This window comes from Canis aureus, chromosome 4 (assembly GCF_053574225.1).
Source record: "Canis aureus isolate CA01 chromosome 4, VMU_Caureus_v.1.0, whole genome shotgun sequence".
In the NCBI taxonomy this organism is placed as follows: Eukaryota; Metazoa; Chordata; class Mammalia; order Carnivora; family Canidae; genus Canis; species Canis aureus.
Window position 1 is genome coordinate 15564831 of NC_135614.1, and position 22167 is coordinate 15586997.

Consider the following 22167-nt stretch of genomic DNA (forward strand, 5'->3'; position numbering starts at 1 on the left):
ACTAGAGGCCAGAACTGATGGGCTTGATAAAACTTGAGCCAGGAGCACCTGGGTGACTCAATGGGCTAAGCATCAGACTCTTGATTTCAGCTGAGGTCATGATCGCAGGGTCATGAGATGGAACCCCGGGCAAGGCTCTGTGCTCAGCAGGGAGTCTGCTTGAGATTTTTCTCCCTCTCCCTCTGTCCTACTCCTCCCCCTACTCATGCATGCACTCTTTCATTCTCTTGCCCTAAAATAAATAAATAATTCTTTAAAAAACAACAACATCAAAAAATTGAAACCCCCCCCCAAGAAAAAAATGGAGAGTCACATAAGGATGCAGAATTGTTGACACCAGTGCGATCCTTTCAGAAATACTGATTCTTACCTTGAAGGTGAACAAAATCTCATCACATAAGGAGCCAGGGTATACATTTCAAAACTATCTGTTACAGTTACACTCATAAATAAATAAATAAGAATGAAAATTTATATGTAGCCCAAAACAGTATTTGATTTTTAAAATTTATTCTGTATAAATTGAAATAATAGAAGTTTCTCAAAATACAGTTACCCCGAAGACATCAAATTATGTTATAGGCACTAACATTCTGAACTTTGAATTGCTTATTAATACTTCTGTGTATAAACTACTCACATGCTCGTAAATCCCTAAACAAAATCACCTAAACAAATCTTTTTAAATCACCTAAACCAAACACTGGTTTTGCCACATCACTCATCGCTGGCTTCTTAATACATAATTTTATTATCCATCATGAAAAAGGGAGGATATTTCCAGACTACTAATGTTCAGATAATGTGGCAGGATTTCTGGAATTGTGCAGGTAGCAGTGTCAGCCCACAGAATATCACTGCCAGAGGCTAAATGCTATCACAGCTGCAGCAAATGCTAAAACCTGTCAGCAATCACGTACTTATTTCTACCAAAACTATACCACAAAGTGGCATAATTCCAAGAGTGATAATGTATGATGAATATTCTTAATTATGAGAGTTGTTCTAATTGTGAGATTATTTGTGTTGTGGTTTCACAACAGAAGCTTTCTGAGATCCCATTTAGAACATATTACACAGGAGACAAAAACATCATTGCAAAGGGGTGGGGAGACCCCCAACACCGCACTAACTGAGCCCAGAGCAGTTATTCTGATTCGGTGCTTATTGGTAAAGTCTGTCTGAGAATGCAGATAAATTATCCTATCTTCCGACACAAGGCTATGTGAAAAATGGCTGTCCAAATACCACTTCCTGTTCATAGCAGCCATGCTATACATCGGGAATGTGCAGAGAAATATGATAAAGTGTTATCACATCACTACAGGCTGAAACACGGCTCCGTCTGCAAAACAGGAAGGTGTGTGAGGGATAATGTCTGTCTTTAGGCACTATAGTATGTCAAAACCACAAAGACAATGTGCAGCAAAAGATAGCTCCATCATAACCACTTTTTTATGATTGTCTTCACAGACCGAGATAAACGAAAAGCTGCAAATACAGGAAGAGGCCTTTAATGCACGAATAGAAAAATTGAAAAAGGCCTGAGGACTCAGTACCAGGAGAGTGATGCTAAACTTCACAGAAACAAACACAACCAGCCGGCCCAGGAGACTCTCTAAGAGCCCCAGATCTCCTTCATTTCACTGGGAGAGAAAAACCAAGCCCTCCTTTTTATTATCCTAAGTAATTAGAAAAGTATTGGCCCCCATTTTGCTATCTCCTGTCCCATAACACCCTCTGAATTTATGGCACAAAGTGTAATAAGAACATTTTGTATACAAGAGTTTGGAGAATTATATATAAAAATACAATTACTTTTACGATACTCCTTTGACGCTTTGACTAATAAATGCTATTCTTCTTCAGGGAGAATGAAGCCAACTTTTTTAAATAAGGAAAAAAAAATAATAATTTTATCCATATTGACCCAGTGAGCTGCCACATTACTCTAGCCCTGTGAACAGATACCACACTGCCAAGGATAAAACTTGCTAAACAATAGCAATTAAAATGCATATACTATGGGGTTTTTTTCCCCCTTAAATCATTTGGTTTTCTTATTTAAACGTTTCAGTGTGAAACCAATTTTCTGAAATTATATAATGCAGTTTGAAGCACTTTAATTTATTCTGTACTGTATTTGTTATTTCTAATCTTGTTATTCTCCCAGGAGAATACATGACCTATATAAAAAGAAGCAATGTATAAATGGTTATTAAAGACCAACCTATATATAGATTGTAAAAATCTTAAATACAAATCAAACTCACAGAGTTCTTAAAATTAACCATTATATCGCAATAGAATGATTGAAAACATCTCAAGCCTTTAAATACCTTTATTAAACTATGATTTTAGAAGAAAAATATCCATTTGCCAACTGATTGTTTCAGGTTGGATAAATTAATTACTGGCGAGGTCCTTTCCAAATTTCTTAGACTTCAGAGTATTTGAGAATGGAGAGCGTTACTAGGAAGAGAGAGTTCCTTCAAGAAGTTTCCAGTTTATACTGGAACCAGAGGTACTTGCATCTGGGTGGCACTTGCTCAAACATGTTCTGTGCTCTAACTTTGGGCTAAACCAGTATCAAAGAGGTTGCCCAGAATATTCATTTGAGGTAGAGACAGATCTGAAAGCATTTGGTTAAGTTTCTAACCATACTGACCAGCAAATTAAGAGTAGTCCTTAAGATCAAACCATGTTTATTGTTCATTCGGTCCCAAGTCTGGAAGGCCTGAAGATGTGCTGAGCTGTGTTTCTTCCTTGACCTGTCCTTCCTAATTGAAAATGTTGAAGGCCATAGGAGATCAATAGGAGGGCTCACAAGGCTTGATTCTGTCAAGTAGTCTATTCTCCAGGGAAAACAGAGGTAAAATTAGAGAACCACAAACAGGAAATAAAGGCGCATCTAGAAATCACCAAGCATGGCTTCAAATGCAATCATTGGCGCAGGGTGGACTTGCATTTTTAATATAGTGCTTATTTTGAGCAAGAGTGACAGCAGTCTAAAACTGAATAAACAGTAGCAGTAACATCCCTAAAAACTACACAGATACCTATAAGCATGCCTAAAGCATGCCTTTGGAAAAGACTGACTTCCCACCACTGGCTACTGCATGACTTTGGACAAGCTCTGCAACCTCTGTTTGCTCATTTATTAAATGGGGATCATACTTATTTTCGAGGTAGTTCTAAGGATCCAATAAATTCATATTAAAGGACACTTGTTGTGAGGTTTGGTCTTTGTTCCCCTCTAGGATACCCTAAAAGCCAATGCCCATCCCTAATACCCACTGCCCAGATGTGTGATGAGCCTCTTTGGCAGAATTACCAGCCTTCTGTCTCTCCACTGGCACCTGTAGATAAATGTGTCCTCCCATGGTAACCACTTTGTCACTGTGTTCTCTTACATCTTTCATGTTGGAGCAGCCCAGGGGTCTCTGGCAGCCTAATTCTAACTTCTAATAATAACAGAAAGAGCAGTCATAGGAGCAGTAGATCTTTTAAATTGATTTTAAGTTGATAAAGGAATGTAAACATTCAGTTAAAGATAACAACGTTTAGACAATGAAAAATAAATTTCACTCAAGCTACGTACCCTTATTTCTCTCCCCATGAGGCAACCATGGCTTCCAGTAAATTCTTGAAGTATTTTCTAGCCATTTAAACAATTGAATGCTTCTATAGAGCGATCATTTTTAAAATATAATTTGCATCCTGTTTACATTGCTTTTTTTCATCAAATATTTTAGAGGTAATTCTCTATCAATACATTTTAATTACCATGCAGTATTTCATTTTATCAATTCCATAACTTTTTAAACTAGTCCTACTGATGAACTTTTTACTGCTTCCAGTAATTTACTATCACATGCTACATTGCCATTTTTATGAATATGTATGATTGATTGTACCTGTAAGATGAATTCCTAGGAGGGGAAGTTTCTAGGTCAAATTTAGTGCCTTCCAAAGATATTTTACCAACAGTGAAATGAGTATACCTACCTCAACAGTCTATGAGAATATCTCTCTCTACATTGTTACCAAAAACATGCATTGGCCAATTTTTTATCTTTGGTATTTTGATAAGTAGAACGTAGTGCCACATTGTCGTGTTAATTTGCTTTTATTTTCTTACTACACACAGATTGAACAACGTTCATATGTTTATAAGTGTGTGTGTGTGTGTGTGTGTGTGTGTGTGTGTGGCTAATCCTCCTAGTAACCCTAAGACAGAGAAAGAGAGGTATTATGAAGCTTGAAGCTTAGAGAAATTATTAACTTGAACCAAGTTGCCCAATTAGTAACTGATGGATCAGAGCTTTAAACCAAGGTCTGAACTATTTTATAGACCAGGAAACTGGAACACAGAAAAATTTTAGGTACTTTCCCATGATTACCCAGCCAGTAAGTGTTCGAAACAGGTTTTGAACTTAGGCCCGTATGATCACAAAACTCACGTTCTTCACTTCATTTTCAATTGAGCTATCTCATTATCAATATGAAACAAAGTAAAACCTGGCTTTTCCTTTTTGTAATTATAATAAAGGAATACACTTATTTTATTGTTAGCATATTAAGTATTTAGAAAAGTAGTATTAAGTATTTAGAAAGTATTTATGCAAAAAAGGAAAGTATAACTTAGCCTCATTCATTCATTCATTCATTCTTCAGTATATAGCATTGAGTACCTACTAGGTACGGGCATTTAGTAGTGAGCCAAACAGACATGGTCTCTGACCTAATAATCTAGTAGGGGAGGCAGTTAATACCAACTATGATAAGGACAAGCTTTAGGGAATTATGAGCATATTGAACGAAGGAGTCTGGGAGGTAACAACATGTCCCACTAGTTTTGACATTTGGGCTGGGAACTGAGGGGTACCTAGAATCAACTAGACAGAAGAAGGTGAAGGAAGAGGAGTTTCAGACACAGAAGCATGTGCAAAGTTCCTGGGACACAAGAGAGGCTGAACAATTTAGCCACAGTCAAAGCTCTCGCAGGGTCCCATAGAACCCATTACAGAATTTCATTTTTAAGTTAATAGCAATGGAAAGTTGTTGGTAAGTTTTAAATAGCAATTGACATCAGATTCGTATTTTTTAAAAGGTCATCTCCCTGGTGCTAAGACTTCTATCCATGAAGACAAGGAAAATAGTATTTTCATAAAAGAATTCCTACTGCTAATGATGCTAAGCTCCACTTCTTAGCAATTCCTACGAGTGAGAGAAATAAAGAACAATTTTGACTTTTTGAAGTCACAGGGTTCACCTACTTGAAGCAGTCTTTGGCACAGAGGCAGCCTTCTGAAGAGCCAATTAAAAACCAACGGCAATCAATTACTTAGACAAGCTGCAATCTTTCTCTTACCATCCATAATAAGATAGCTTTCTTCCATCTCCAGGAATAATTTGGGGCACTTTTTCCTCACCCCCATGTTAAGTTTCAAAGAGAAAATATATTCATTATGTTATGAACAAGCCACAGACTGCCACAATTTCAGGTATTTGCAGGCACTGTTGCGCCTAAATATAGCTGTGGAGTCATTTTTCCAAAATCCGAATATAAAGCCCCTATTTCTATCCTCCATTTGATTGGAACCATTCAACCATCCTGGTAGATAATAAGTTTGCATGTTCTTAGATTGCATTTCATTATGCTTCAGTTCCCCTAGAGAATAAACGTGCTCCTTTTCCCAACAATTGTAGAGGAGAAATACTTCTGACATCTCAAATTTCAGAGAGCCTCAGGAAGACGTCCCTCTTCTGGACATCAAAGTCTTTTTTTTCCTGGACATTGATTTGTTAAATAAGAGAAGTCAGTACTCTTTCATAGCAGCCAAAATACCTATTAATTTAAGTTTCCTAAGCAAAAAGGAATCTAAGTCAAAATAATACCATCTTGTTGGAATTCAAATTCCAAAACAAGGAAAGAATACTAAAAATCTATTTTGCTTTTAGGATCCTGTCCTTTTTCATGGAAGTACCAGCAGTGGAGATGGGCTTATCTTTTATCTTGGTCAGAACTGCCAAAGAGTTCTGTTATTTCACTTAATTTTTAGCTTCAGAGAATGTTCAGTGCGGATGTCTCCAAGGGTCATTTGATGTTTGTTTCTTCTTTTGAGTATATTCAGGGAACCTTCTAGGTAGGACAGATGAAAATAAGATAGGTAAGGTCCTTGACTTGCTGGAGTCAAGTGAAGAAATAAGAAGACCTTAGATAACAATAGATGATGCTTAGTGATTAATACAAAGCCATGAGATAGAAGGTTCTGGGATGTGGGAGAGCTACTTTACCTGGGGTGCTCTGAGAACTCTATTTGGAAGGGGTAGTGTTTGAACTGAGACTAGGATAGGGGAAGAAACCAGCCATGGGCCACACCATGGAACATTTGTTCCAGGCAGTGAGGATAACAAGTAAAGCGATATTGCCAAGTAGAACCTCTGATCATACAAAACAACTCTCAGGGGAGACAAGTCTACCCAGGTCTCACTTCTGGCAACGAACCTGGCTGGTCTGCAATGTCAGATCCTCATGTTCCTAATCCCACTCTGTCCTGTTGCCATGGTCATATTGCCTTATCTTTAAAATATATGCATAATTATAGCCAGAAAATGCTTATTGGGATAGCCTGAAACCCAAATAAGCCCACCTAATTAAAAGAATCTTGGTCCGAATCTCCCTTGCAAAAGAATTCTAAATAAATTATATAGATACTCTACTCCAAAAGAGGAGGGGCATAACGGCCATCATTATATGTGGGCTCTGCATAACGACTTCTTTCCAAAGAATACAGTATAGAAAGAGTACTTTACCGTTAAGAAACCTGACAAGTGTTATTCCCTCCATATGATCAGTATCAATGTCAACATTCAAAAATCATATTGGTGGCATATATACTTGATAAGAGTTGATGAAAATAGTACTCTCCTCCCCCAAACCCATAACCCTAGGCTAATCATGAGAAAAACATCACACAAATTCCAGTAAGAGAGCATTCTACAACATACCTGATCAGTACTACGCAAAACCATCAAAGTCATCAAAAACAAGGAAAATATGAGAAAAAGTTATAGTCGAAGGGAACTTAAGGACACATGACAACTAATGAAACGTGGAATCCTAGATGTAATTCTGCAACAGAAAGAGGATATCTAAAGAAATACAAATATGGGGGATCCCTGGGTGACGCAGCGGTTTAGCGCCTGCCTTTGGCCCAGGGCGTGATCCTGGAGACCCGGGATGGAATCCCACGTCGGGCTCCCGGTGCATGGAGCCTGCTTCTCCCTCTGCCTGTGTCTCTGCCTCTCTCTTTCTCTCTGTGACTATCATAAATAAATAAAAAATTTAAAAAAAATAAATACAAATATGGACTTTAAAAAATATATCAATATTAGTTCATTAATTGTATGAACTAATATGATACCAAATGTATCATACTTATGTAAGACTAGTAATTACAGCAATAATAATGATAGGAGAAACTGTGCAGAGGGAGGGGAACAATATCTGGAAAGTTTCTGTACTAATCTACTCAATTTTCATATATATCTGGGACGCCTGGGTGGCTCAGTGGTTGAGCCTCTGCCTTCAGCTCAGGGCGTGATCCCAGGACCCCGGGATCAGTCAAGCATCGGGCTCCCCACAGGGAGGCTGTTTCTCCCTCTGTCTCTGCCTCTCTTTGTGTGTGTCTCCCATGAATAAATAAATAAAATCTTTTTTAAAGATTTATGTATATCTAAAACTGTTTTTAAAAAAATCATTTATTAATTTAAAAGACTCTCAGCCAAAACAAAATTAGTTAGAAGGAAAGATGCCCCTAGTCAGATTTCACCACTGATGTAGAGACATTCCCCTTCTTAGTGACACATGAAAAATCGAAGACAGCCAGCAAAAGAAATGGTCATAAAGAAGGTCAAAGTGATAAAATCCACTTCTAAGAGAAACTACAAACATCATCAGTCCTGGGCCTCACCTTATCTTCTCAGTTCCATAGTAGATTTTGAAACTTTCTAAAAACATGCATAACTCATAAAAGCAGAGGGTATACAGGTTCCTTTTAAATACCCAACTCTACAATATAACATGTTAGTGTGGTCTATCAATCAGCTAACCTTACAACCATTTATAGAATGGTCCTAGTCTCTCAAGCTCTGCTCAATGAAGTAAATTTCCCCTAGGTCCTACTAAGACTTCTCTAAGTGAGCATTCCTTGACTTTTAAAATATAAATATGATATGGAAAGTGCTGTTTTTAAATAGGGAGAGGATAGGTGATAGATTAGGTAGATGATACATAAGTAATATCAAACAACTTGAAATTGGATATGGAAAAGATTTCCTGCCATTACGTCACACACACAAAAAAAGATTAAAATAGCCTAGATATTACCTTTTTTATTGAATGTCAATCTTGAAATCAAAAAAGAAGAAGAAACCCCTGTTCTTATACCAATGAAATTTTATGTGAATGCATTGTCAATTCATGACCTTCTGAAAGCCAAGTTTTAAATTCAATCAAAATAGGGGCACCTGGGTGGTTCAGTGGTTGAGTATCTGCCTTGGCTCAGGTGGTGATTCCAGAGTCCTGGGATTGAGTCCCAAACTAGGCTCTCTGTGGGTTGCCTTCTTCTCCTTCTGTCTCTCTCTCTCTGTCTTTCTCTCTCTCTCTGTCTCTCATGAATAAATAAATAAAATATAATAAAAATAAATAAATTCAACTAGAATAAAAGTAACATGTTGCTCATCTTCTGACCCTATACAGAAGTTACTCTTACAATGATCAACAAAATGTTTGTGGCTTTTATTTCCTTATCTTTTTCTGTATAATAATCAATACTATTGTTTTTCATTAACTCTATCCTTTTCAGTTGTTACTGGACTTCATGGATTAGGCTAAACTTAACGTTTGTGTTGAAATTCAAAATGAAACAATAAGAAGCGTTCTCACTCTAACTTGCCAGATTCAAAATTTGTTACATCTGTTTAGGAAATGTACCTGAGTGACTGACAAATGTAATGACCCACAGGATTCAATTTTCAAAGAGTAAGACCAAAGGACCATGGTGCTGAAGGTCTTAAACATCATCTAATTCAACCCTTTCACAATGAAGAAACTGAGCCCTGAGGAGTGAAGACTGTGATCACAATTAATTTGTGGCAGGAGCCAAACTAAAATACAATTTTGCATTCATTCATTCAAACATGCTTATGTTCAACACATGTTTAGTAAGCATCTTCTTGGGGTAAGAAGTGACACTGAACACATATAAGCTAAAATAGACATAACTGTTCTCCTCATAGAATATATATAGTCTATTGAGAGAGGTAGATTTTAATCAGTCACACAAGCAATTATAAAAGCATAACTGTAATGGGTGCTATAAAAAAAAGATATACTCCTGCAATGAGAGCTTACTTAGAGGATTTTGAGCAAATCAAGGAAGTTTCCACTGGAAGAGTCATATTTAGGATCAATAGGCACTAATGAGGCAACAAGGAAAGAAAAGAGTTTTCAGACCAAGGAAACAGCAAGTGTCAAGTGTCTAGAAAGGAGACCACATAAGTAGAAGCTGTGAAAAGGAGAGTGTGTGGCAGGGCCTCAAAAGTGAGCAGGAGTATTTTTCAAAATTGAAAATGCTTAGGTAAGTGGACATTGGATTATGCAGAGCCTTGTATGTCAAGTTAGAGTTTTGTCTTTGTCCAAAATACAATGAAGAGTTACTGAAAGTTTTTAAGAGATGTGGAGGTGGTTGGGGAAGGACAAGCACATCTGCACTATGCCAAGATGATACTGATGGCAATGGGGAGAATGGAGAAGAGACCGGGGAGGATGGGTTCACCAGCTAAGAGATTTTTCCAGCCTGGTGTTCTGTTACACTACTTGTGTGTCAGAAGCCGGCCACTGGAATCCACTCTCCCAGAATGGCAGGGCTGCGTGTCCCAGGTCACGTGGTGGTCAAGTGTGACCATGTAACTAAGCTCCAGGCAGTGAGGTGTGAACAGGAGTGAAATGGGGGGCTTCTTGAAGGGTGTTGCTGCAGACCAGACAAGGTTTCTCCTTGTTCTCTCTTCCACCTGTCAGCTGGATGACCGTGAGAAAGGTGACATTTTGAAGGTAATAGAACAATTATCTGCCTAGGTTCTAGGTTCCTAAATGCCCCCACGGCAGGAGACACTTCCCAACCTAATCATGTGTCCAGACTGTCATGGGGGAGAAGTAAGCTCCCACTTCTTCGGGCAACTTCATTCCGGAGTCTATCTGCTACAGCAATTGAGCATACCCTGATTAACTCGGTGACTATGTCTGTCTGTGTTTGTGCATGTGTATTATGTCTCATATGGGTCAATGTCTATAAACTGAGAAAACAACTAGCAAATTCATTAACTAGGGATCTGCTTTAGTTTTATTACATAAGGTAATTAATCCTTAGTTTATATAAGCCCACGGCCTCTCCTAGGCTGACATTCTATGAAATAATTGACTGAGCCTCACAAACGTGATGAATTGCACACTCTGGAATTTCCCACGAGAGGACACACCTTAAATACTTTCTACTTTGAGCAAGACCTGTAAATTTTTAAATGTCTATGGTTAGGGATTATGCTAACATAATAAGAAAAGCATAAAAAAGACTCTAAATTATTAATTTGCTAATAGTTTTTCCTATTGGTTGAAGTATTTTCTGAGCTGAAATACTCTGTAATCCACTAAAAATTATTTACTAAAGACTTCCACAGGAACCTCATGAAGGCCTACATTAGAGTGAATATTGATATGCTGGGTGCTGTCAATATTAACTATATTTATTTCTAAAAACTAATATGTGTTACTCAAGTCTTATTCTGATTTGGATAGTTGACAAGTTAAAATAAAAGGCGTGCTCAGATCACAGACAGAGGTGGAAAAAGAAAATTGAGATTCTATCAGAGAGAAGAGAAAAAAGTGGCCACTGGATGGGCAGCTGCATGTCTACTCCAGAGCACATCATGCTTCAGGACATCCTACCATGCTCGGTGTTCTCCAATTCAAACTTTAGAGAAAGCAATAGATAGATGAGAGAGAGAGAGAGTGAAATCTTTCCTCCTTTTCAAGAACCATGCTACTGATGCTGATTATTATCCCTATGGGTGGGTGTGGTTTTTTAAATGTTTACCATAGAAGAAGCTAGCTGCATTTCAACATGTCTATGAAAAATAGCTAGAAATTGTTGAAACCAAACCTTCTCAGCTCTTAAGGTGCTGGATTCATATTGAATTATTATTACCATTTCCTTCCTGCTGAAATTTTGATGACATGGTCATCATTCATTCAACCAAGTGTGAAGTGTGGCCATTTCAGATTCAGTTAAGTGTCTTTATTCAAGGTGTCCTCATAGGCTCCTTTATTTGTTAGAACTATTTCAAAATGAATAGCCAAATGAATCAGCAGAGCATTGCAAAGCAAAACTCATGTGTCAGGGCTAAACTGAGGTAGTAGAACAAACAAAAAGATGAGGCAATTACAGACTTGGGAAATTGTTTACGATGTAATATTGAATGGAAAAAAAATAAGGAAAAGTCTATCACTTAACATGCTATGTGTGCTGTGGAGAAAATTTGATAGGCCAAGAAAAAGCATTTAAACAAAATGGGGGTTATCTTGTGGTGGTAAGATTACAGGTGATTCTAAAATTGTTTGCTGTGTTTTCCATACATTTTATGTTAACTATTTTTTGACTAAGAAATAAGCACTGCTTCTAATAGGTTTAAGCTATCCCCTGGCCTGCACCATCACTACCCTTGTGCCCGCCTCTGGGCCAATCCCCTGGGAGCTCCGGTATTTTCCTGGCGTCTCTAGAGCAGCAACCATTAGAAGTCAGGAGGTACCGTTTAGCCCAGGGCAAGCGCAGAGAGCTGCCCAAAATGACTACTATTCTAAAAAAGCTCCCAGTCTTCACATTAGTAAGCCCATGGCATTGGGTAAGTGGACACATTGCCCCTGTAGTACTGAGATGGCTTCTAGAGCTGGATTCCACAGAGGATTCTGTTAGAAAGAACTGACTGATGGCAGCCATGTCACATTACCCCACTGTGCCTCGGGTCTATTGTTTATAAAATGACTGACAGTAGGCAAAAGAAGGTGATTTTGGAAAGCCTTTTCCTAAAAATCCCTGGTTTTAAAAAAAAACAAAACAAAAGAAAACCTAGAAACTAGTCTTAAAGAAACACAGCATGTTAAAGAATTGGCTTAAAATTGAAAGACCAGATGTATTCCCATTTCAGCTAAGAATGAGACAAGGGTAGTATACAATGAAGTACTTATGTGAATATCTGTCTAATATCTGTCTCCCTATCCAAACTATAGCTCTAGGAGGGCAGGGACCGTGCTCTGTCTCCAACGTCTAGCACAGTGCCTGTCAGAGGAGGTACTTCATGAGTGTTTTGTAGAAGAGAGAGCAGAGAGCAAGAAGACATGCTGGCTGGATGGCTGTTTTCACCATTGGTAAGAGCTTTTCTTGGCACTACAGTAAGACACCGTAGAGAAATTAAAAACATAATTAACACAAAGCTAAAACCATTATTGTTTTTAGAATGCAAGACTATCTACACTGAAAACCCATAAGAAGAACTATTCTAAAAATATAACTGGCTAAAAATAAATATTAAAAATAGATTTTCTATAGATTAATAATGATTCCAAAATATAATGGAAAAAAATCTCTTACGGTAGTAACACACATACCAAATACTTAAGGTGAAAATAGGAAATGTAAAGGACCTGGCTGAAGAAAAATATAAAACTCTCCTACAGGGTTTTGCTAGATGTAATGGTTAAATATAATAGAGACATCTTTTTAAGTGTAATTTCACTGAAAATCTCAGCGTCTATAATTGCGAATGCTAGTCTGCGATCAATATGAATGCTGAAAGAATAAAAAAGGGCAAGGGCTTTCTAATTTAGAAACCTGACAAAGCTAAAATATTTTCAAGTATGATATTAGTGAAAAAGTAGCCTCCAAATTAAGAATTTGTTTTACAATGAAATTCACTTGGGTGGCCAAGGGTATGAATTTAGTCACTCAGACTTGAGATACGTTCTTAGATCTGCTCCTGTAGATAAAAGCAGCATCAGCTGCCTAAGCCTCAGTTCACTCATGTCTAAAATGGGGATAAAAATAATTCTATTTTCACAGCCTGATGGGAAAATAAGGAAATCTACAGGAAATGATGCTGAGACAATAAATTGAGGGAAAATATTTGTTACATATTCGTTTTCTTGTATGTTGCATCTTACGAAGTATATCAACAGGTTAAAGCATTAAACATGAATGCAAATGTTAAGACTAAAGAATAGCTAGAAGAAAATATAAGTGATTCTTTTCCTAATCTTGTTATGGGGAAGGCTCTAACAAATAAAAACAATGAAACAATGTCACAGAGAACAGGCAAAAAGGATCATTTTAACTACAGAAAAAATTTTGAACTGCTCTGTACAAAAGAAATTTCACCATAAGTAAAAAGAAAGAGAAAAAAAATAAATAAAAAGAAAAAAGAAAAATACTTTCAGCAAGGTGTATGATAGATATGGAGTTAACAACTTTAATATATAAACAGCTCTATAAAATCAATACAAAGAGTGCTAACAACTCAGAAAATTTGCTAAAGATCTGAACCAATTCACAAATTAGAGAATTAAAGAATAAATGCAAATTGTCAGAATATAAAAAAGGGTTTAACAACATCAGTTCTAGAATTTCTAAATGCTATATATTTGATGTATTTAGAGTCAAAGAAATCCATAAAGGGAAATGCAGAAATGAAAGTATTTCATGTGCCATTTAATTGCCTAAAATTGACTCAAATATGTGAAGTATTATCCAACTCCCATTTAACCCTGATGTGTTAAGGAATATTTCAAAAATTTTAATGAGATGTTGGAATTCAGTTTTGATAACTTGCAATATGGCGTTCACTCACTCTCTCTGCCACCTCATGTTGTTCTCTACTTTTCTAACATGGCACGTGTAGCTTTCACATCCATCCATTTCCACATCATATATATGAGTGTGGATGAGCAAGAACTAAGTGGACGATGAAAGATAACTGAGCAAACCGTACAGAGATCTGGTTCTGGATCTTGCTCTCTTACCACTAGTTGTGAGCCAGGCTATGGAAGACGCATATCACTTGTCCAAATGTAAGATAATTATTAAGTCAGTGTTTCTCCTAGTGAGGCCTAAAATTCCTGCACCCCACTCCATCCCTTCAGAATCAGAAGACAGGACCTGGAAATTGGCATTTTTAACAAGCACCTCAATTAATGGTTAGGGACTTTTTGTTTGTTTGTTTGTTTGTTTTTTGTTTTTTTGTTTTTTTGGTTAGGGACTTTTAAGTTTGAAAATCACTGCAATGGCAGACCACCCAGTCCCTTCTTATGCCCCAAATTGGATACTCTGAAGGGGAAAAAAAAAATGCATGCTGGATAACAGCCCCACTACATATATGCAAGAGCAGCACTCACCTCAATCCTCAGATCCTTGTTATATTTGAGTTGATGTCTCTTTAGGTTTGTTCTTCTGATTCCATGCATCAAATTACACTCATCGAAGCTGCCAGTCTTCAAAAGTGCTTTCAGAAGGCACATAAATTCAACCCTGACTCCTTATGATTCAGACATTTAATCACGCCATAAACTTAATGGAATCCAATTTGAATGTAGACACCTCAACAGCTACATTGCATGGAATTCACAGCCTTCATAAAATGTGGGTCTCAAGATGAATCACCAGCCTAATGAAAAGTTCAGAGGAGAATGCCACCCTCTCACTGGTCACTGTCTTTGGGTCTTCAGCTGCCAGGAAAAGGACTGGAGCTGTCAGCACAACACTGTAGCCCAGGCAACCAGCCATGCCACTGGGAACTTTTCAATACTGAAAAAAATAATAAATTAATAAAGTTACTATAAACTTTCAATGCTCTTTAGATTGTTTAGACAGTCCCTAGTTTGTAACAGTAACGATGCCAGGGTCAGATTTCACCTGTCAGCTTAGGACCTCCCATCATCAACAACCCAGAAATGGGTTGTTTGGGGGGTTCTCCAGACTCTTGCCTGATGGCCACCATAAAGCGTATTTCCCCAGTGGTACATGTTCTCTGGGTAAGAAGAAAGGAATACTATGTTTCCAAGACCCCAACAATTCATTACTTAAAAGGAAATAAAAATACAGCTGGTCCTCCAAGTATCCAGATGTGGTCTCAATGACATGTGACATCCACTAGGTGAAGACATCTGGATGATCGATTCTGAGCTTTCCATCCACATGTTTAACCACAGTGGCAACTCAACTTTGAACTGAAGGTGAGTAAGGTTGGCAGCTATTACGGAGCTACCTGTGTGAGCTCCTTACGGGGGGAGTGTCTTCTCACAACTAGCTTTTCTACCTTGGGCCAGGTGGCTTTGCCTGAAAGAACCTCAGGATCTGCAGAACCCCTGAAACCTTCTCAATCATGCTTTCTCTTCTTTGAGCTTTTGTCATCATTGCTGAGCTAAGGGGAAGGGAGACCAAATCCTTTCTTAATTGTTTTGAGGACACCTGATGGAACCTATTCATTCTTAAAAAGTTATTTACCTGAAGTAGCAACCTCCTGGTCCATAAGGCAGAAGGCAGGGTGCTCAGAATGTCTTGTAAACTTTTTGAGTCTAATATGCTAAACTGCAAATTGAATCCACTGGAGTGGTTTCACGCAAACACTCCTCTCAAATTCCTTTTGTACAAAATCTTGATGCATAATGTATAGAGTCTGAAAATGGATTAAGCTACATTTGGAGATGGTTTGAGTTTTTTTTTTTTTTTTTTTTTTTTTTAAGCAAGCAAAAACAAGCGGCTTTTTTGTTGTTGCCTCGTTTAACCCTTCCTGCTCAAGCAATCACACATGGATTTGTCTTCTCAGAGCTGCATTCCACACAATGTTTCTGGTGTTTGTTTTTTGTTTTTTTTTTTTTTTTTTCTGTCAGAAAGTTTGAAATGTAAGGAGTTTTAATTAGAAATGTGAAGAGTGAATTAGATTCATTTCCCTCAGATTTCCTGACTCAAGCAAACAAATAGACTGGTAAAACCTTCTGATTTACTTCTGAAAGATAGTTTAGGAACCGAGTAAGCCAATGGGTGGAATCTTACTCAATAAAATGTTTCCTGGTACTCCTGGATCTTAACTACCATGAGGACTGTAGCCACATACGGAATACTGAGTCTGGATGTTGTTGAAAGAGGGTGCGGTAAATGCTCAGAGACACATTTCCACCAGTGTCAACCAGGGCTGAAATGGTGGAAAAGGAGACAGCCAGGGGGAATTGCCAAAGCTTCTAAAGGAATCACAGATACTTGGCTATAATCTCACACTTATGTTTCAAAGAGTCAATATGTCTGCAATGCTCTGTTTTATCATTTACTTATTTTTCCATATCATTTGAATATTCTCTAAATTTCTGAAAAGAGAGTTGCAGCTGGAATGAGGAGATTCAGGCTGAGACTTTAAGTTTAACCTGACATAGTTCTGTGACCTTAAACCCACTTGCTCTTTCTGGATTCCATTTCATCATCTGTCCAAACGGGAAGACCACCCTCCCTCTAGCTGCCCACCTACAGCTGGGCCATTGGAGGGCCAATGAGATGGGTGGTAAAGTACTTTGTCAAATCTCAAGCTTCGTGAACATGGCTGAATTTTCCTCTGTTTTGGGTTAACTGCTGTTTTCTTCTGAGAAAATGGTGGCATCCCTGACTCTGCTGCCACATCCTTCATCACCAGGTTTCTCCTAAGCCAAGGGTGAAAAGAACAGGCAATTCTCAGGGAGTCTTGCAACTGCTGCACAGCTGGCCACTCCTGGGGGCTCCAAGTACTGAAACCCAACAGGAACTTTCATGCTGGCTCAAGGCTCCACCCCTGACTCTTCACATGGCTTCAGATCAATACAGAGAACCAATGCCCCCCAGACCCAACATTTCCTGTGATCCCCATTCTGAATCCTCACCCAAATCCACCTTGTTCCTGACTTCATGACTAGCCTTTCTGCTATTGTTTGCCTTGCCTCTCCTGCTTCCAGATCATTCCATTTATCTGGTTTGAGCCTTTCCATCCTCTTCACCAACATGATTCAAATGATTCACTTACTCACACTCCCTTTACCTTGTGCCCAACACCGGACACCCAAGCCCTATGAACGGGACACAGACAAAGAGCAGGTTTTATGGGCAGGTGCAAAACTTGAGATGTGCCTCCCAAACATTTTCTTTTTTGAAGCTACAGACTTAGAACGATTGGCCAATTTCGAATTCTATGGAAACTCTACCTTTGGGAAAGACCACAGAGGAAAAAGGATAGTTTTTTTCCCCAATTCACCTCCTCTTCCTACTTTAAATGTTCACACACACTAGCATATGTAAAAACACAGAGGAATCTTATCCTGTTTGTGCTTCTCCATATAGAACTTGATTTGTTGGATGCAGTGTTGAATGGGAAGGGATGACTAATTTAAATTCAGATTCATTCCCCATGACTTCACAATAATATGGACTTTACTAAACATTTTTTTTCCTAATTCTTACAATGTAGTAAGAGCAAGACCATGCCTGTCTGTTCATTGGAGTATTTCCAGGACCTAGCAACAGAAGGTGTTTAAAAAATATTTGTTGCCTGAATGAATACATAAGAAGAAAAAAACAAAGTGATATTTGAAAGATTTCTTATTATCTGATGCTGATACAGAGTAAAGTTAATGATTTAGAGAACAAGTATCCAGCAGTACAGCTCGCTAATACCTTTTAAAATGTGTTGATACTCATAAATCCAAAATAAACGACCTGTAAAATCACTTAAGAAGAAATAATACTCATTTAATCAGGCTTCCAGAGGAAAGTCTCAGGAAAAAGCCGAGAATTTCAAGAATTATTAAATCCCTTCCAATTCAATCACTGACCGATCACAGACACACCACATGCCCCTCTGCCCGCAGGGCTGTCACTTTAGGCAGTCCTGCTCAGCCCTTCGTTATAAAACTCCTAAATTACAGCAACCTCCTGGAGCCAGAGGGAAAGGCTTTGGATCAGCTGCAAAGGGTAAGTCCTCTTATAGGTCTACCCAGCACGCTTTTCCACATTCCACAGAGGGATCTTAAATAAAGGGGGAGAAATTGAACACATCACCCACATCCTAAAGCCAGTATCTTCAAAGTCTTACACAGGGCTTTAGCTTCAAGTCAAAGGGCTCTTCCACTGGCAAATAAAATTCAAAATACTGTGAAATGCCAGTCTGTGCTTTATAATGTGTTGAAGTTTTTGGAATTTAACAGTGTTCTGGTACCTTCCATTCCATCCTAGATTTTACCTCTTAGTCTGCTAATGAGAGTTACTTTACCTTTCTCAGAGTTTGATGAAGGTCCTGAGGGTGGTAGTAAAATGGATCCATCTTTTTGTTACAAACTCAATTAGCAGAAGTTGGAATTGCTCTCTTCAACAAAGTTAAATAAATTGTTAATGAGAAATTTACCTTCACTTGATTCGTTAGTTGCCTTATTAGCTTGGAGTCAACACTATTAAAGGAGAAGATGTTTATTAAAGCTTAAAGTGTTCGCTGGATTGAATGTTAAAAAGAAGATGGCAGGATAACGCTATCGACTGCCTGCTTCCAAAAGCCGGAGGGGTTTCCATGATCCATCCAAAATGAACAACTCTGAACCTTCATTTGGGGTCTCCTCATCAGGGAAAGAGAGATTTACCTAGTAGGTAAAAGTGCCACAGCTTCTCTTTTCAGCCACTGTGAGAAGATGGTTTTTTAAGCCACAGAGACACTGGCCTGAAGAAAGTCCACTCAGTTGCAAGTGAGTCTGAACACCTTTCCTACTCTGGTAAGGAGGGAACTAAAACATGCTGAAGGAGCTATCGAGGGGGTGTGACCACCAGTTAACCTGTGAACAGGACCTAGATAATCAGAGATTCCTCACTCCCTCCCTGTTCTTGGAAAGAACATTCTACCTACCATTCCATCCTGGAAGCCAGTTTCAAGGAAGTAGCCCTTGAGTGTTGAGACCGTCTGGAGAGTATATGTGACTGAATCCATTTAAGACATCTATTTAGATGTTTAAGATTCTGGAAGGCAGGAGGGTACTGATCTACAGCTTCCCAAGACATGCCTCATATGTAAGTTGCCTTGTTTATTAAACCTCCCACCTACCAAGCCGGAGAGGCCTACCACCTTCTCAGTTCTCTCCTTCCCCTCCTTCTATGGGAGCCAGCTTTCAAATCACCGCCTCCACTATAAACATCAGGGGTAGAGGAGAGGGAGGCTATTTACTCAAAGAAGTTTACAAGCAGATCTTAATACCACCTACCCAAAGGAAACCATAATGTCTCCCTGATGTGGCATTTCTAAAATGCCTCACCTTGATAACCAGGACCAGCTCTATAGCTGTGAGGTCAATCAAGATTGTTTTCAACCCCTTCTGTGTTTCCCTCTCAAAAATGCTCCCTATCACTCCCACCATGTGCACCTGTGCTAGAATCTGCAGGCTTCTTCACTCTAGTCCATCTCAATGCCTTCATGGCCATTGGATGGCCCCACAGAGGCTGATGAGCTAAGTGGTGTCATTTCCCAGGGTGGCCTAAAGCTTAGGTTCCATATGAGACCTAACTTCAGCCAAGCAGACACTCCTTCAGGAAATACGGAAGTAGACTTCGAGGTGGAGGCTAGACTCTGCTACTTCCGTGAGTCAGCAGGTGTGGAAAATCTAACAGAGGTGGGGTCCAGACCCTAGCACCATGGCTACTGAGAGGCAAGCCCAGAAGAGCATCTGTTTCATTGGTGTGGGCTGGGACAGACCTGGTGATGTATGAGAACCAGCAGTTGTAGAGGTGATTCTCTTCTGGATCATGGCAGCAGCAACCTCTGTGGGTCAGTTCTGAGGTATTGTTCCAGAATGTGAGTCCTGGAAGTTCTGCTGAGAGCCTTCTCCTCCAGCTCCTCTAGGGTTTTTGTAAACTTCATAGTCCTTGTATGAAATCCATTTCTGTTAAAAATAACTAGACTGAATTCTGTTACCTGCAACTAAATTCTGACAAAGACACTTCTCTCCTGCATAAACAACCAAGTGCCTTAATGCTTGCCCCCCAACTTCTCAGATGAAATGAGTTGATAAATTCACAATAATGTAGTTAATAACTAATAAAGTAATTTCATAGGGGTACCTGCCTTAACCCAAGCAAAAAAGATTCTCATGGTGAATTTCCAAACATGAATGGTTTGCAGTGCTGATTGGAATTTTTGGTTCCTAGATGAGAAGGCAAAGGTTTTTGAAACTGTAATGTATTTGTTGCAAGTTTTTAATAATGACAGAGATGATAGTGGTAATGGTAGTGGTAATGTCTGAAAGTGTTAGAGCGTGAATCTAATTTATAAGGCTGACTTGGCTCCCCCACCGCACTCCACTCAATCCTCTAACCAGAGCAGAAAACACCATGGTCACCACCCAGCTCCTTACCCTTCACCGCAGACCTCTCAGGGGGAGTGCTCTATGAGGTTATGACCATCCCAAGAGAGAGAAAACCTGTAGCATGAGGGGTTGAGCAAGAATCTCTCTGAAAGTCAATAGCAGCATGCTCTCAGAGAGCAAACAACGAAATGGGCAGGTGAAGAACAGGCAGTTGGTTGGGAAATGATTGGTGACATTCGTCTGCACAGCCAAAAACCTTCTGGAGCAGCCACTCCATGGAGGCACTACCCAGACACTTGTGGAGCTCCTGGTACCTGGGAAATAGGGATTGCCATTTCTTGATCACTTTCTGGTGGGGGACTTTCCTCCATTGATTTCATTCACTCAACAAACCCTTTGGGTTTTTTTATTTTATTATAGAATAAACTCAACTTCCTAATCCTTTATAGGAGGCACCAGACATGACACCAGTTCTCACACGGGATTTTCTCACTTATGACTGAGGCCAGTACTACAAAGGAAAACCATGGCACACTGATGGGTGGAAGGGAAGTTGGCATAACTGGGTTTGGGGGTTCATGGAATATTTTCCAGAAATATTCCAGCTAAATCTTGGAGGCTGAGCACAAGTTATTCACGCTGAGGGAACAGCACAAGCAAAGGCCCCGAAGTTGGAGGGAGCATAAACCAAGGAGGTACATATTATAATCCCCACTTTACAGAAGAAGCAATAGAGACATAGAGCAATGAGGTAACTCCCTAAGGTTATGCAGAACATAGGGCAGTAGGAACCCAAAGACAGCCTCCTGACACAGAATCCAGCTTCTCTGAGAGGCAGAGACAAAAATCCCAGGCAGGCTTTAGAAACAATTATCAGGAGACCCTCTCAAGCCCTTGAAGGCCACCCCTCCTCCTGAAGGAGCTGAGGACAGATTTTCATTTTCTCACTCTACTGAGCTCGAGACTAAATTAAATGAAAAACCTGCTATTTCAGACGCAAAAGTCCTGGGTGCTTTTCGGGAATGAAACCATCTTCCCTCCTCCCCGGGGCCTTTCATACCATTATGGTGCAGTCCCAAGCTATCAATGATCGTAAAAAAAAAAAAAAAAAAAATTGGGGCTTTGCGGTAGAGGAAAGAGGCTATTCACACTGCTCCTGATTTCTATAAAAGAGAGATCTTTTGATCTCTGAAACAGCCAAAAGGGCAGTTTGATCTTCCTCAAACTCATTTATTTTAGATTCTTGCAAATTTCTTTTCTGTAGGTTTACTTCCTTAGAAAACTCAATATTCAATTGAACACTGACTTTTATATATTGAAATGCAATATTGAATAGCTGAAGCCTAATAAATGCCATCCTGGCTATATAGGATATTTTAAAAATCATAAAAGGGCCGATTGAGCCCGATCCAGGCAAAGATGACAAAGCGAATTCAATGCTTCTTTTGAAAATGAGTCATGGTCAGAAATACTCACTTTGACCAAAAGCGTTTCTTTGAATGCCAGAGGTAAATTTGCTCACTTTCATTTTCTGCCTGGATTTCAAGTCGGCCCTGCAGAACTGAACAAAATCAACTCCGAGAGGCCCTGGCAGCTGTTCCAGATGTAAATGTGAGCAGGATCGTGAGGTTGGGCCTATTCCCTCCAATGTCTTATTTTCAAATTATGTAGATGATATTTGGGTAGGGATTGATCACACT

The 22167-nt window shown here is 39.0% G+C and overlaps 1 protein-coding gene and 1 long non-coding RNA gene across 5 annotated transcripts in view; one reads left to right on the forward strand and one right to left on the reverse strand.

The window, feature by feature from the left end:
- The window catches only part of CABCOCO1 (ciliary associated calcium binding coiled-coil 1), a 117338-nt gene extending 114112 nt beyond the window's left edge, over nt 1-3226 (forward strand). For all 3 annotated transcript variants that reach the window (XM_077894645.1, XM_077894646.1, XM_077894647.1), the window contains one exon: nt 1474-3226. In XM_077894645.1, the coding sequence (XP_077750771.1) occupies nt 1474-1548 (75 nt within the window). In that variant the 3' untranslated portion in view covers nt 1549-3226. The remainder of the gene's footprint in view (nt 1-1473) is intronic.
- LOC144312226 (uncharacterized) overlaps nt 1-18931 on the reverse strand; it is a 40967-nt gene extending 22036 nt beyond the window's left edge. For both annotated transcript variants that reach the window (XR_013377696.1, XR_013377695.1), the window contains exons 1-2: nt 18397-18931; nt 14507-14915 (exon numbers count right to left, since the gene is read on the reverse strand). This is a non-coding gene — a long non-coding RNA (uncharacterized LOC144312226). The remainder of the gene's footprint in view (nt 1-14506; nt 14916-18396) is intronic.
- Nucleotides 18932-22167: the final 3236 nt, after the last annotated feature.